The sequence below is a fragment of the Dama dama genome, chromosome 25, assembly GCF_033118175.1.
Source record: "Dama dama isolate Ldn47 chromosome 25, ASM3311817v1, whole genome shotgun sequence".
Classification (NCBI taxonomy): domain Eukaryota; kingdom Metazoa; phylum Chordata; class Mammalia; order Artiodactyla; family Cervidae; genus Dama; species Dama dama.
In genome coordinates this window covers 72,066,188-72,082,179 of record NC_083705.1, presented here as the reverse complement: position 1 = coordinate 72,082,179, position 15,992 = coordinate 72,066,188, and the positions used below count along the sequence as shown (strand labels likewise).

The 15,992-nt window shown below is 50.7% G+C and overlaps 1 protein-coding gene across 1 annotated transcript; it reads right to left on the bottom strand.

Moving 5' to 3' along the window:
• Window positions 1-4,701: 4,701 nt before the first annotated feature.
• On the bottom strand, window positions 4,702-12,949 carry MED10 (mediator complex subunit 10). The gene is made up of 4 exons (XM_061129355.1): window positions 12,748-12,949; window positions 11,792-11,875; window positions 7,808-7,910; window positions 4,702-5,298 (listed from the first exon to the last, which is right to left on the bottom strand). The coding sequence occupies exons 1-4, from the start codon at window positions 12,867-12,869 to the stop codon at window positions 5,200-5,202; spliced, it is 408 nt and encodes a 135-aa protein (XP_060985338.1). The 5' UTR covers window positions 12,870-12,949; the 3' UTR covers window positions 4,702-5,199.
• Between the last annotated feature and the right edge of the window lie 3,043 nt (window positions 12,950-15,992).

Genomic DNA, 15,992 nt, shown 5'->3' with positions numbered 1-15,992 from the left:
TGTGTGTCTGTGTGTGTGTATGTATGTGTGTCTGTGTATGTGTGTGTGCATGTGTGTCTGTCTATGTGTGTATGTGCGTGTATGTGTGTCTATGTATATATGTGTATGTGTGTTTGTGTATATGTGTGTGCATGTGTGTCTGTGTGTATGTGTGTATGTGGGTATGCATGTGTGTCTGTGTGTCTGTGTTTGTGTATGTGTGTCTATGTATATGTGTATGTGTGTTTGTATATATGTGTGTGCATGTGTTTGTGTGTGTGTATCTGGGTGTGGGTGTGGGTGTGTATATGTATATGTGTGTATATGTGTTTGTGTGTGCATGTGTGTCTGTATGTGTGTGTGTATGCATGTGTGTCTGTGTGCCTATGTGTCTATGTGTGTGTCTATGTATATGTGTGTATGTGTTTGTGTATATGTGTGTGCATGTGTTTGTGTGTGTGTGTGTATCTGGGTGTGTATGTATATGTGTGTGTGTATATATGTTTGTGTATGCATGTGTGTATGTGTATGCATGTGTCTGTGTGTCTGTGTATATGTGTGTATGTGTGTATGTGTTTGTGTATGTGTGTATGCATGTGTTTGTGTGTGTGTGTGTATCTGGGTGTGTATGTGTATGTGTGTGTATATGTGTTTGTGTATGCATGTGTGTATGTGTATGTGTGTGTATATGTGTGTGCATGTGTTTGTGTATGTGTGTATCTGGGTTTGTGTATATGTGTGTGTGTGTATATGTGTTTGTATGTATGTGTGTGTGTATCTGGGTGTGTATGTGTGTGTGTTTGTGTGTGTGTGTGTGTATGTGTGTGTGTGTTTCCATATGCATGTGTGTGTGTGTGTGTATGTGCATATGCGTGTGTGTGTCAAGGCCATCTGCAGGGATCCTTCTCTCTTTGCTTTGTAACTTCCACTATCAGCCACAGTATTTCGTCCTTATCGCCAAGCCAAAATGCCTGTGACTACTGTTTCTTTTTATAACATTTAACTTTCTCCTTTCAAAAAGCAAGAAAGGCTCTTACGGGACCAGGGAGAAGAGAGACGCTGCTCCTGTTTCTCCATAGACACATCATATTTTAGCAGTCTCTCCAGCCACAGATCTTAGATTCTGTACTCCTGACCGGCCTCTGCTGGGAAGAGGGACGCGGACATTTTCCGTGGTGGGGGCGTTGGGAGGCAGGGGGCGTGCGGCTGGGCTCTGGGCGGATCTGGTTGGGAGAAAGGACACGGCCGCTCCCGAGTCAGCATGCCCAGGACCTTGAGCGCAGACGTGACTTACAGGTGGAGTGGCGGGTGGAGAATGGCAGCCGGCCTGCAAAGCTCTGTCTCTCAGACTGCAAATGCGATTTAGCAACAGTCTTTGCTGACGTAGGTTAAGAATCCTGAGATGAGACCATCCTGGATTTCCCAATGACAAACGTCATTATAAGAGACACAGGGGGACTTTCCTGGCGATCCAGGGGTTAAGACTTCACCTTTTAATGCAGGGGGTGCAGGTTCAATCCCTGGTTGGGGAACTAAGATCCCACATGCCTTGCAGCCAAAAAACCAGAACATAAAGCAGGAGCAATATTATAACAAATTCAAAAGATTTTTTTTAAAAAAGAGAGAGACAGACACAGAGAAGATGGTCACGTGAAGACAGAGGCAGAGACTGGAGTGATGCGACCCGGAGCATCCAAAACCCGGAAGAGGCAGCAAGGACCCTTCCCTGGAGCCCCTGGAGCCCCTGGAGGTCGTGGCCCCACCCACCTCGATTTCTGACTTCAGGAAATCAGGTGCATGCCTTGCCCCCCTGCCTTGTTATCTGGGTGACCTGAGCTGGCCGCCTACCTCTCTGTGCCTCAGCTTCCTTGCCTGTAAACTACCCCACTGGCTTCCTTGCAGACGTAGTCAACAAACCCAGGCCAGCTTAACCCGGGTCTGACACACATTCACAGCACGCTGAGCATTACAGAACCATTATGTAGGAGTTTATTGACTGGCCTAATGTTCATGGTATGCTGTCTAAGAAAAAACCAAGTTACTAACTCACATGTGCAGGAATAATTCCACATCTAGCTCTTCATTTGTGCGCGTGTTAGTAGAAAAAATGTCCAGATGGATAAAAAGCAGAATATTAACAGTCAGGACAGCAAAACTGGGTGACTTTCTTAGCTGTATTTTCCTGAGTTTTCCATAATGAACACAACTGATTATCTACTCAAACACAGGAAGGGCATCCATCCTACTTCTGCATAAAGTCAGGGCTTCATATTGGTTTTCTTCCTTTTCTTAACTGCAGAGGTTGCTTAGGTGATCGATCATTAAAATAATCTATGCAGCTAATTGATTTAAAGCTCAGGCCCCAGGATCCACATCTTGGTGCCATAATGGTTGAAAACCAGTGGTATTTCAGGCTGGTTGGTTCGTTGATCAGTGTGTAGGGGAAGCGGGCAGAGGAGAGATTTAAAAATCAAAGGAGGAAATTGCAATGAGGTGTCAAGGAAGAGTAAGGGTGATGGGAAGAGAGGCAGCCCATCAGGATGGCTGCCACCAGGATAACATGAGTCATCAGAGTTCAAAATTTCTGACTGAAACGAGAGGAGGGGTCCTGGGACCCGGCGGGGCAGGGAGGGGCGTGAGGTCAGGGTGCACGTCCTGAGTCCGGGATATGGTCCTGGAGCTTCCGGGAAAACCTAAAGGCCATGGGCAGTTACGCTCCACTCGCCCTCTTCACGGTGAGTTTGCAGGAAGGCTGCCTGCTGACCCTGGTGTCCGTTCTGAGCCTGGAGGGCTTGGTCATCCTGAAGAGGACTTGACCTGGTGGGCACACGCAGAGAATGCCAACACCAGGCATGGTGCAAAACGGAGGTCAACGTGTGAGACTTGCTGACGCGTCCCAAGGCTGCCCACCATGGGCCCAAACTTGTACTGGAAAGGAGATGGGAGACCATTCCGGGGCACTCCTGCCTCGCGAGCCCTGCCCTGCTGGGCCGGGGTCAGCGGACCCCCACCCTGGGGCTCTACACCATCCCTGACGGCTCGATAAGCGTCTCCACTCACCGTCTCAAGGATCCTCAGTAAACGGCCAAAGGCTGCCTGATCCTCGGGCCCAGGGCGGGCAGCACAGCCCCCTTGGCCAGCAATGTCCTGCGCGTTCCGGAACCCAGACGGGAATCGAGGATGCCTATGGACCTGCCGGGCAGCCAGGCAGGGGGGTGCAAACACACCTTCCACGGCTGGGGATTCGGGACGCCCACATCCAGATCGTGCGATGCTTCCAGAGGACGCGGAGGGTCTACTGCGGCCGGGTCCCTGTGCCAAGTGCAGAAGACAGCCGTCTACCTCATCAGCAGAACCGTGTGGGTCAGAACCCGCGCTGGACAGGCACACGCGTTCTCTGCACGCCTGCCGTGAGCCTGGGCTGCGGGACCCGTGCCGCTCCAGGCCATGAGAGGGTACCACCTCCTGCAGCTTGGGGGCTGTGCTGGGGACCGAGTGGGCTCGTGGGAGCTGGGCTTCCCGATGCCCACGGGCGGGTGACGGGGCAGCCGGAGATGGCAGGGCCAGTGCAGGAGCGCCCAGGGCCCGAGCCTACCGGACGGGCAGTCTTCATCTGGTATAAACCGGGTCAGGAGGGGAGGCCTTTCCTGGTGACGCTCAGGACGAACCACTGATGAGGAGGCAGCAATTTCCTTAGGGGCCTGGTCCGCGACTCCTCGCCAACACAAGACCCCTCGGGGAGCAAGGGCAGCCTCAGCTGATACCACAGCCTGCACCCCCCCCACCCCACCCCCGCCGCGAGACTCAAGTCCCCAGTGGTGGGTTTCGATCCTGGGGGTCCGGAGTCACTGGGGGCGGGTGCCCCACGTCCACGCCCACCCCTCCCGTGAGACTCAAGTCCCCTGTTTGCGGGTCTTGATCCTAGGGGGTCCAGAGTCACTGGAGCGGGTGCCCATCTACACCCACCCCTCCCATGAGACTCAAGTCCCCTGTTTGCGGGTCTTGATCCTAGGGGGTCCAGAGTCACTGGAGCGGGTGCCCATCTACACCCACCCCTCCCATGAGACTCAAGTCCCGTTTGCGGGTCTCGATCCTAGGGGGTCCAGAGTCACTGGAGCGGGTGCCCCACGTCCACGCCCACCCTTCCCGTGAGACTCAAGTCCCCTGTTTGCGGGTCTCGATCCTGGGGGTCCAGAGTCACCGGGGGCAGGAAAACAACAAGGCAGCTCCCGGGGCCCCAGCACAGAGCCCCCGACCCAATAGATCCACCTTCCCAATAAATGAGTCCAGGACATTCTGGGGCGGGTGGTCTGTGAGACCCTTGAGAACCACTGCCCTGGGCCGGTGACCCTGAGTCAGCCCACGGATGCAGCAACAGCATCACCTGAGCTTAGCAACCACACCGCCTCCCACAGCCAACCCGGCCCTGCGGCGTCAGAGGGCGCAGTAACGCCATGCAGCCCGGCAGCGGCCCCAGGCTGACACACGGGACCCCGGGGCGGTGGTGGCAGGAACACGCCTGAACCGTGGTCACCACCCACGGGCCCCTGTGAGACAGGCTTCCAGGAACCAAGTTCTGCCTTCTGCTTTTGCTTCTCCTGCTCAAATGCCCGCAGGACACTCTTTACAAACATTCCTCACACTTGAGCGAAGTGACCATGGTTTATAAGACACACAGCACTAAATTATAAAAATGTTATAGAAACAATTCCACAGAGCAAGTAAGTATTTAAAGACTTTATTACGTTACACAAACTGAAGTCCTTTGAAACACAGTTCCACTGAACGCATTCTTTATGCACCGTACTCAAAAATATACAATTTAAAGTACTTAAAACCAACTTAAAGTACTTCTCATGTTAAACCAATTTTTCCCGGTTTTTTTTCAGTTTTGACATTTAAAAAAAAAAAAGGAACAGAAAGAGTGCATTAAAAGAAAACTGTCAGCGAGGGCTTTTAAAAACTTTTGGTTTACCTATCACATTATTTCCAAGGCTGCCTGGCCATGGAGACTCACATGCCTCGCACTCGACGCCGTGTGATCACCAGCTGTCTGCAGGGTGAGGGCAGGCTGGGGGCACTGCCCGCACGCCCGCAGGCCCCGTCCGCAGGGGCCCGCGACAGGGACAAGGGCACGGACATGCGCTCAGTCACAGCGACCTGGGGGCCACGACCAACGCTGCAGGACAAGGAGGGTCTTCAGACGGAAGGTGGGTGCAGTTAGGAGGGAGGGTGGTCCTCCCCTCGGATGCTTCGGTACTTAGCCATGTCTTCTGGAAATACTTTAGAAAGTTCTTGAATCAACAGGCTTTTAAATTTCTAAGGAGGAAAAACACACACACGATCAGCATGCTTTTCTGGGGACCCGTCACCCGAGTTAAAGCCGACGGCCGCCGAGCCTCAAGCTCAGGAAAGCCCGTGCCCTCATGGTGCTGTGTGCTCAGCCCCGGGAGGCGACCCCGGCCCACGCAGCAGGGAGCTGCTCGAGACCGCGGTGCATCCGGCAGCCCCGGCACAGCAGAGCCGCCCGCAAGAGGGAGGTTCACTCAAACGCCGCTTCTTCCCTCCGGCCTCCAATGACTAAGAGCCAGCCGCACGGGTGGAGAGGGCTTCTGCTCACGGCACAGGAATCCTCACATAATGTTTAACTGAGCAATTATTAACTCACAGGGCATCAAGGTCACTGTACGCACACAGCTCGAGCAAGCCTTCTGGAGTACCGGAAGCCTGTCTTCCCCAAATGCCAGGGCTCCCTGGGCCTTCTTATCAGTGTACTTGTCTTAATCTGACCTCAGATGCAGCTAACACAGGCCAGCATCTCAAAACCTTTTCTTACAACGAGCTGTACAGTAAAGCCGCACGGCGGGGTAAACAAAGGACCGCCCTTAGGTGAAGACAGGAAGACATCCTCAAAGGAGACTGCGCACCAACACTCCAGAAACCACCGAAGACAGAGCTCAAGCAGGCTTCTGCACGTGGCCCACCGGGTGCACGAGCTGTCCTGCGAGACGCTCACGGTCACAGGAAATGACACCAAGAGGCAGAGAAAGGAACGCAAACCTCACAGACAGCCGCTGGCGTCACTGTGGGCAGGTGACCTCCAGGCCGACCTCCAGGCCGACAGCAGGGAGCACGGGGCCCCGGGAGCACAACCCCCAGCGGCCTCCACCCTGTTCGTGAGGTGGAGGTTCCTGCTGGACGACACAGCTCAGCCACACAGCGATCCAAACCACCGCAGTTCACGGGGATGATGCCCAGCTCAAGAGCAGCTCAGGCTCCAGCTGACAAAGCAGAAGGGGGCCACGGGTGCCACACGAGCCAACACGCAGAGCGACCCCGGGGCAGGACCCCCGCCCTGAGCACAGGACGGCCGTCACCGCGGTCCCCACGCAGCTGTCCCGCAGCACACCGGACACCCCGCGGCACGCTGCACCCGGGGGGCAGCGGCAACACACACCTCATGCTCCTGGACTCCTGGGGCTCGGGCCGCGGGGGACACGGGGCAGGGATGGAGAGAAGGCCGGCCCGCGAGGCCTCCCCAAGGGGGAGAGATGCTAACCCCGGAGGGTGGGCAGGGCACAGAGACGTGCGGGGGTCCCAGCAGAGGAGACGGCCGGGGAGTAGCCAGCGAGGAGGGGCTCGAGGTCATTGAGGCCGGGTCGGAATGAAGACCAGGGTGGAGGCAGAGGGGTTCCCTGTCAGAGGCCAACTGGAAGGGGTGCAGTGCCCACCCCACAATCTGAATCACGGACGAGTCAGTATAAGGAAACAATTCCAGGCATCATGCTCAAGATGCAGAGCTTTCTAGACTTCATCAAGACCAAGAAACACAGAAAGTGCAGGGTCTCCGTGGAGAGCAGGGAATCAGGTACAGGGGGCCTGAGTTGGCCGCTGGCAAGGATCCCGACGAGGAAAGGAGGATGGTACAGAAGCCTCCAGGCCCACAGCCTGCAGTGGCAGGGACGGGCCTGACTGAGGGGCTCAGACAGCACCCCAGGCAGGCTGGAGACACTGACACTTTACAAATGGGAATAGCACAGTTAGTCAATGACAGCTAACGCTACAAAAATTACCCGTGACTTTCCTAAAAGACTGCAACGTTGTTACATTTTTTTATGATATGACACAGCTCCTTGATATTTAATTTTATTACCTATTTCCTTGGAAGGAAGGCTCTGACTAACCTAGACGGCAAATTAAAAAGCAGAGACGTCACTTGGCATACAAAAGTCCGTATATAGTCAAAGCTATGCTTTTGCCAGTATTCAGGTATGGATGTGAAAGTTGGACCATAAAGAAAGCTGAGCGCCAAAGAACTGATGCTCTTGAAATGTGGTGTTGGAGAAGACTCTTGAGAGTCCCTTGGACTGCAAGGAGATCCAACCAGTCCATCCTAAAGGAGATCAGTCCTGGGTGTTCATTGGAAGGACTGATGTTGAAGCTGAAACTCCAATACTTTGGCCACCTAATGTGAAGAACTCACTCACTGGAAAAGACCCTGATGCTGGGAAAGACTGAAGGTGGGAGGGGAAGGGGACAAGAGGATGAGATGGTTGGATGGCATGACTGCCTCAATGGACATGAGTCTGAGCACACTCAGGGAGACAGTGGAGGAGAGGGAAGCCTGGCGTGCTGCAGTCCATGGGGTCGCAGAGTCAGATATGACTTAGCGACTAAACAACAACTGAGCAATAACTGTTCCACAATCCAGAAGTCTCCAACCGTGTAATGCGGTCAGATAGCTGATGTCTCACAGTCTATCAGCCAAATTCGCTTTGTGAGCATTTCTTGATGTTCTGACATTACTTCCTATTTATAAGAACCTTACCTTCATTGTGTCAATCTTGCCTTTAACTTGCTCATTCTTAGCCAGAGCCCGCTCCAGGCACTCTTTGGTGTAGAGCTGGGGGTTTCGACCTTGGTCTATGTATCTGGAAACAGGAAACATCGCTGTTAACACCCTCACGGCTGACACCTCCTCTCACAGTTTCCTCACGGGGGAAAAGACACAGGCAGCGCCTTGTAACCTCACACGGCCCTGTCTTGAGGGTGTCCGGGAACCGGGTGGGTTCGGGCTCCCTCGTTACACACGCAGCAGTGACTCGCTCTCATGTTACTCTCATCGTATGAGTAACTCGTGAAGTCAAGTGACGATCACTTATAACCCAAGCAAGCTCCATGGCCGCACCAGGTCAGGCATTTTTCAGCATTTGTGTTTTTCAAAAGGTTTCACCACCTCTCCATCCTCATGACAGCCTGTGAGGTCAGGCAGCTCTTGACAAGATAGAACCAAGCCTGAGCTGGAGCCTCGGGCCTGGGCAACACACGGAGAAGCGGCCGTGCCTGGGTGCACCTGTCCTGGAGGGGATGGGTGAGGGGAGAGCCCGAGCAGGAGAGCCGGCCTTGCCCATCCTGAGATGAGTTTATGAACTGGAGAGAGACAGGGCTGATATACTACTTTCTTTTTTCACTTTTTATTTTGTACTGGGGTATAGCCAGTGGGGTATGAGAAGTATGGGGTATGAGCTTCCCCAGTGGCTCAGACGGTAAAGAATTTGCCTTCAATGCAGGAGACCTGTGTTCGATCCCTGGGTCGGGAAGATCCCCTGGAGAAAGGAATGCCAAACCACTCCAGTATTCTTGCCTGGAGAATCCCATGCACAGAGGAGCCTGGCGGGCTACAGTCTACGGGGTCACAAGAGTTGGACCTGACTTAGTGAATAAACCACCACCATGTAGCCAATTAACCACGTCAGTAGTTTCCAGGTAGATAGCAAAGGGACTCAGTCATACATATATGTGCATCCATTCTCCCCAAACTCCCCGCCCATCCAGGCTGCCACATAACACTGTCAGAGTTCCCTCTGTTGTACAGTTAAGTCCTTGCTGGTTATTCATTTTAAATATAGCAGTGTATATATGTCTATTGATACATTTCTAAGTAACTTGAATTGAACTAAGATTCTCTCCAATTATTTAACAATATAAAACGACTTTTCTTGAAACTTCAACTTCCCCAAAATGTCTTTGTCACCCCAAAGATTTCGTTGAGCACACACCTAGATAAACATCCACATCTCACTTGGGTAAGGATCTGCCTGAAGACTTGCAGGTCACTCGGCTAAACAGAATTATTAACAAAGAAAGAAAACCATGACAACCAAGTCCCAATTTTACGCTTCAGTTAAAAAAAAAAATTATCACTTCAAATTAAAGACATTAACTTGCTATTGATGGTATAAAAACTGACCTTCCATTACAACACAGCAAAATACTAATAAATCAAAAGTTCTAGAAATCCCTTATTACTGTTATTTTAAATGATAGAATGAAAAAAGCCAAAGTTACGATTAATTCTAAGCAAAATCCATCCATTTCTGGTGAGAGAAATCTGTCGGGCCCAAGTGTCCAAAATAAACCACCCTTTCAATAGGGACGTCACCTAGATTGGACGCTTCTTTGACGACGGAAGGTTGAACCCCAGGTCTGCCAACTCCCTGACCTCGAGTTCCCCACAGGAGGGCCGAGCTTCACAGTCACCTCTGCCACAGGCGCAGGCCCTGGGGACACCCTCCACCACCGGCACAGAGCGACCGCCCTGCACACTGCTGCCTGCTGAATGCCTGGAGGCCTCATCTCAGCCCCACGGGGGTCTCAGCCGGCTGCGGCCCACCAGCCATGGCTGCAGCTGCGATGGCAGAGCCTCACCATCCCCACCCCTTCAGGAGCCTCTCTCCTTTGCTCCACTTCAGAAGCAGGAGCGGCCCTTGGCAACTGTCAATCTATTCATCCCTCACACTCAGGACCAGAACAGCTCTGATGAGGACTCTTCCGGGAAAGGGAATTGGGCTCCACCTTCCCGCCATCACCCCAGGAGTCTAGAGCTGTAACGTGCTTCCCGGGGCACCACGCCCCTTGGCCCGTGGCACAGGACAGAGCTGAGACCATGAAAAGTGCAGCCTGTGTGTCCTCACTGGGTGCTCAGCTGCTGAGCTGTGCTGTGACAAGGCTTTTTACCTCTGACACTTGGGGACAGATAATGATAACTCTTCCCTTTACTGTGCAAGGAACTCTAGTGATTTACATCTGCAGTTTTACTGCAGAAAGCCCCAGAATTCTCTTGCTGTTCTAAGCCAGCTCTGGGAGAAAGGCTGTTTAGCCCAGAGAACTGGCCCTGGTCAAGGACAACACAAGTCCAGGATTTTTAAACTAAAAACAGAGTTGCCACATAATCCAGCAATCCCACTCCTGGGCATATATCCAGACAAAACTAAAATGCAAAAAGATACATGCACCCCTGTGTTCACAGGAGCACTGTTTATAGTAGCCAAGATATGGAAACAACATAAGTATCCACCAACAAATAAATGGATAAAGAAGATGTGGTATATGTCTGTGTATGTCTGTGTGTGTATATATATATAGTTAGATACTCCTCTCTGCCTTTAAAAAAAAAAAAATAAGGAAATAACGCCATTTGCAGCAACATGGATGGATCTAGAGATTATCACACCAAGTGAAGTCAGAAAAACAAAGACAAATATAATATGCTATTCCTTATAGGTGTAATCCAAAACACAGCACAAACGATCGTATCTCTGAAACAGAAACAGACTCACGACACAGAAAACGGACTTGTGGTTGCCAAGGGGAGGAGGACGGGCAAGGCAGAGACGGGGAGCTTGAGGTCAGCGGAGGCAGAGACCAGTCTCCGTGAGATCCCGCCACCACAACAAGACCCTACTGTACAGCACAGGGAACCACATGCAGCGCCCTGTGATAAATCATAATGGAAAGAACGTGAAAAAAACACATATATCACTAAATCACTTTGCTATACAGAAGAAGTTAATGCAACATTGCAAATCAACTATACTTCAATAAAATAAAATTTTAGAAAGTCCAGAATTTTAGCCTCAGCTCCAGCACTGACTAGCTAAAGAGCCCATGCAGTTACCTATCAGTTCTTTCACCTGTGAAATCAGTGCACTAAAACCTGGATTAATAAAATCTAAAAGAGTTCATTTCCCAGAGGCGCTCTCCAGGCCATGACTATACCCTGGTGCAAGTAACAAGTAACTCTCTTGCAGCAAACAGTAAACATCCTTCCCAAACATCCCTGTCTGAAGATTTTTTTTTTTTCCCAATAACACACATATTATCATCTCCTGGAACTAGCAGTCTGGGAGACAGAGACCAAATTCATACTTCTCGGGTTGTTTCTGCCTTTGTTTTTTTTTTTTTTTTTTTTAATTTATAATACAGCCACATAAGACTTTCTCCTTCTCAAGGAAAAAAAGAAAGAAGTCAGGAAGTCATGGGGCTGACCTTTCATCTAAGTAGGATCTTGAGAGCCTATGATGTCTTTCAAATATTTAAAGAGCCTTTATTCACCTGTAACACTTTTTGAACAATACTATACTGAGATCTTTTTTTTTTTTAGTTCCATTAGAACATAAGCTCCATGAAGGCAGGTATTTTTGTCTGCTTTTTTCCCTGGCATCTGCCTAGCACCCAGACCATCCCTGCGACACAGCAGACACTTAAACACTGGTGGTCAAGGAAAAGTGTTAGTTGCTCAGTCATATCTGACTCTTTGTGATCACATGGACAGTAGCACACCAGGCTCCTCTGTCCGTGGAATTCTCCAGGCAAGAACACTGGAATGGGCTGCCATTCCCTTCTCCAGGGGATCTTCCCGACCCAAGAACTGCAAATTCTTTACCATTTGAGCTACCAGGGAAGCCCTATGATAAGAAACTCATTACAGGAAAACCAAACAAGAATCAGAAATATGAAGAACAGTACTTACTCAAATACTTCTAAAGGGACCGTGATATCGTGAAGTTGCTGTCTGCATTTATCAATATCCTGTAAGCCAGTAACAATAAAATTCCTGGGGGAGAACATGAGGTTAGTTTAGATGACCACACTGGGCCCCACCCACAGCGAGCCCAGGAGGGCTCCAGAGGCCTGTTCCTTACACAGCAACAGGCGACAGGCAGCTCTCGGCTTTTTGGTCAGCTAGGATTCCCCGGAAGGCTCTGGAGTTATACAGTATGCTAACATATCCCTTGATTTTTCTTTTTGAACAAGGAACTACCAATATTGAGGGGTCAGAAACCAACAGGAATAAGGGCAGGAGCCTCTTGAGATTTTGTGTGCCCCTTTGAGACAACACGGGGCGGGGGAGAGGGGGCGGCAGGGCGCAGTGGACTGGCCTTCGAGAGTCCATCCTCAGAGTCTGGAGGAAGAAACCCACTAGGCCTGGTTTAATTTCAGTTCTGCTTGGGAGCCTTCCTAGAACATCGGGCTGGTCCCACAGCACTGGGTACGGAGGCGGGAGTGCAAACACGCCTGTTATGTTTGAACCCCCCATAAAGCTGCGAGCCCGTGTCCACAGCATTCGACTCCGCCTTTGGCCCATCCCAGGGGCCTAGCACCAGGGCCTGCACAAGGCTGCTGCCAGAAAAACTAATTCATAAGCGTTCCGTGGCCCCTCTCTGCCCCCAGCACCCACCGTCATGCGATTCCTTCTGAAACGGGAAACTGTTATCTGGCCCTGATGACTTCTCCAAATGGGGCCTGAAGGGAAGGTCCCAGCCAGGGCAAGGCGGCAAGAAGGCGGAAGCGGCCAGCGCCCCTGCGCACAGCCTGGATCAGGAGGGACAGGCCCCCGAGCAAGAGTTGGGGGCAGGCAGAGGCTCGCGGCCGGACCCTGGCTTCTCACCCCGGCCCTAGGCAGACACCGCCCCGCGTGCGACTCACAGCTTCTGGTTGAGCCCGGCCTGGCTGCTGGGCTGGAAGTCGCTGACGATAATGCCGAGCTGCCGGATGTTCTCCACGAACTTCTCCAGGTGCTCCTCCAGGTGGTCGAACTTCTCCGCCATCACCGCGAAGCCCGCAAACCGCCGCGGGCGTCGTCCTGCCCCGCCGCTTCCTGCTTCCGTCCGGGCCCGCCACCACTTCCGCTTCCTCTGGGGGCCGGATGGGGCGGGGCCTGAGTGGCGGAGCGGGGCTGCCGGGGCGGGGCTTGAGCGCGAGGCGGGGTATGGGGCGTGGTTTGATCGCGGGGCGGGGCGGGGCGGAGTCAGCTCGGTCCCGCCCCAGCATCCCTAAGCCCGCCAGGTGAGCGGCACGCAGCAGATGTTGGTCCTCAGGACTTGCAGGCGTGGCTGAGGGACACACAGACCCATCGGTGGGGACCTCTGGGTTCCCGCTCTGTCTCCCCTGGCCCTGAGCAAGTTCGCTAGCCTCTGAACCTCTTGTGGTCATCCGTAAAATCGGGATAAACGAGACCTGACCTTTACCTGAGGTTTGTTAGAAGGGAAGATGCCGAGAAGGCTGAAGCCCAGCGGGCTGTACTTGGAAAGAGTAGCTTTACTACATGATGAAAACACTTTTTTTTTTTTTTTTTTTGCCCGAGTATTCGAATTACAGATGGTGATGGTTTAGTCGCTAAGTCGTGTCCGACTCTTGTGACCCCTTGGACTGTCGCCCGCCAGGCTCCTCTGTCCATGGGGTTTTACAGGCAAGAATACTGGAGTGGGTTGTTGTGTCCTTCTCCAGGGGCTCTTCCCAACCCAGGGATTGAACCCAGGCCTCCTGCACTGCAGGCAAATTCTTTACCGACTACAATACAAATTACAGGTACTGTTTGTAAATAATTGAAAACTTTCATTAGTTTTCTTTCTGCTTTCATGAGAAGCTAGAAGATGAACAGTAAAGAAAAGCTGATTGTTGAAAAGATGAGTCAAATAGACATACTTCAGCAAGTCCATCAGGAAAACAGAGAGAGAGAAAATAAACAATATTACAGATGAATGAGGGAACATAAATCAGTAACAGTGAAACCTGTATTCATATTTTGGAAACTTGAAGAATGTGGACAATTTTCTAGGAAACTCCCAAAAGTTAACCTAAAAATAAAAACCCAAAATCAGAATAGATCCTAACCTTCCAAAAAACTGGCCCAGGAGACAAAACTCTCAAAGAAACCAAAGACATCAAACGTTGACTGTTTTTAACACTAGTTTGTTCTTTTTTTATCATGTTTCATGTTCCTGTTCAGCCAGGTCAGACTCTGCAACCCCCTGGACTGTAGCCCACCAGGCGCCTCTGTCCATTAGACTCTTCAGGCAAGAATAATGGAGCGGGTTGCCATTTCCTCCTCTGGGGGATCTTCCTGACCCCAGGATTGAATCTGTGTCTCCTGTGTCTCCTGCATTGCAGGCAGATTCTTTACCCACTGAACCATCAGGAAAAGAATTTCAATCTTAGATGTTTTCGGAGACTAGAAAAAGAAGAAATACATTCCAGCTCAGTTTTAAAGAGTTATGTAACTGATAGGAAATGCAGACAAGGACAGTCCAAAAAAAGGAAGAAAATATGAGCCAATCTTCCTTCTGAAAGCAGATGTAAAAGTCACAAATAAAATATTAGCAAATTGAATTAATTATCCTGTATGAACTATCAACTGCTACAAAAACAAGCCTCCTCAAAATTTAGTGACTTGAAACAACAGTCTGCCTCTATTTTGATCACAAATTTGCAATGTGGGCTGTGCATGATGTTCATAACTTGCCCCCTGCTCCATGTCACACTGGCTGGATGGCTTGGCTGGGGCTGGTGGATCTGCTTTCAAGATGGCTCACTCCCATAGCCATCACATTGATAATGGATGTTAGTTGGGAGCCCAGCTAGACTGTAGGCTAGAAACCACGGACCCCCTCTGCATGAGTCTCTGAAGAGGGGCATCCTTGCTTCATGGTGGCCAGGTTCCAGGAGCACATAGCTCAGGAGAAGTGGGTAGAAGCCACACTACCTTTTATGGCCTTGCCTCCAGAGTCCAAGAGCATCTCTCCCACCATCACCATGACACAGATGGATTCCCAGGGAGGGAACAAAACCCCAGTGTCTCAACAGAAGAAATGAGAAGCCGGTTGTTGGAAGAACAAGTGAAATCAAGATCTTTCTAAGCCATTTTTAGAAGATTCAGTCTGTCACACATCACATTGGGGGAAAAAAATTATCTCTTGGGCTCTTCCTAGGACTTCAAGAATAGTGACTATCATAAACTCATTTATGTATTTAAGTCCATTGAGGATTAAAGCAGAGAAACATCTCAGATAGACTTTTTAAATAGACACTTGATAAAATTCAACTTGATTTGTTGCTGTTGTTCAGTCACTCAGGCGTGTCCGACTCTTTGTGACCCCATGGACTGCAGCACGCCCGGCTTCCCTGTTCACCATCTCCCGGAGTTTGCTCAAACTTATATCTGTTGAATCGGTGATGCCATCCAACCATCTCATCCTCTGTTGTCCCCGTCTCCTCCTGCCTTGAATCTTTCCCAGCATCAGGGTCTTGATTGATGGGTTAGTTTTTTGTTTTTTTTTTTAACAAAGAAATCTCTGAGAAAACTAATAGAGACTTCCTGGTCCTAATAGAGAGTAGGTAGTATAATCTTAGAGAAGGCATCTGACTTAATGATAGAACTTTGGAAATACTCACTGAAATCGTGAACACGCTGCAATCTTCTCTATCACCCCAATTTTCAGCGCGGTGCTGGAGCAGCCAGTGCAGAAACAGTCACGGGAGCAGCACTGGGCTGTCACTCAGGTCCTCTCTGTTGTCTGCCTCCTTTGAAACTGAACCACTATGTACATCCTGTTCATCTTTAAAACCCCAAGGTGTCTTATACCTGAGCTTCCCAGCTGTGTTTTAGGAATTCTGAGCACAGGAATCCAAACTTAGACATCCTCTAGTCCCAGATGTTTGCAAACTAGCTCACTAAACAGTTTTTGATTATTTGAAGGCCAAGGGGGAAAAAAACAAAGGAAGCAATAGACAGAAACCAAATGCCTGCTTTTTCACCACGGATGTACCTCCCCAGGAAGCCATCCTTTTCTGTCAAGTAGACCCTGGGGGCAACTTGCTCTCCATATAATTAAGAGAAATGAGTACTTCTGTGGTTTAGACTTATAGCCCCATCTGCGCTCCCCCTCCCTCTG

Bases quoted from the DNA above. Each gene is read 5' to 3' on its own strand.
- MED10 (XM_061129355.1), bottom strand. From the start codon at position 12,869: ATGGCGGAGAAGTTCGACCACCTGGAGGAGCACCTGGAGAAGTTCGTG. The intron at 11,876-12,747 runs GTGAGTCGCACG...GTTCTCCCCCAG, and splicing joins GCCGGGCTCAACCAGAAGCT to GAATTTTATTGTTACTGGCT. The intron at 5,299-7,807 runs GTAAGGTTCTTA...TTTCCTCCTTAG, and splicing joins GCAAGATTGACACAATGAAG to AAATTTAAAAGCCTGTTGAT.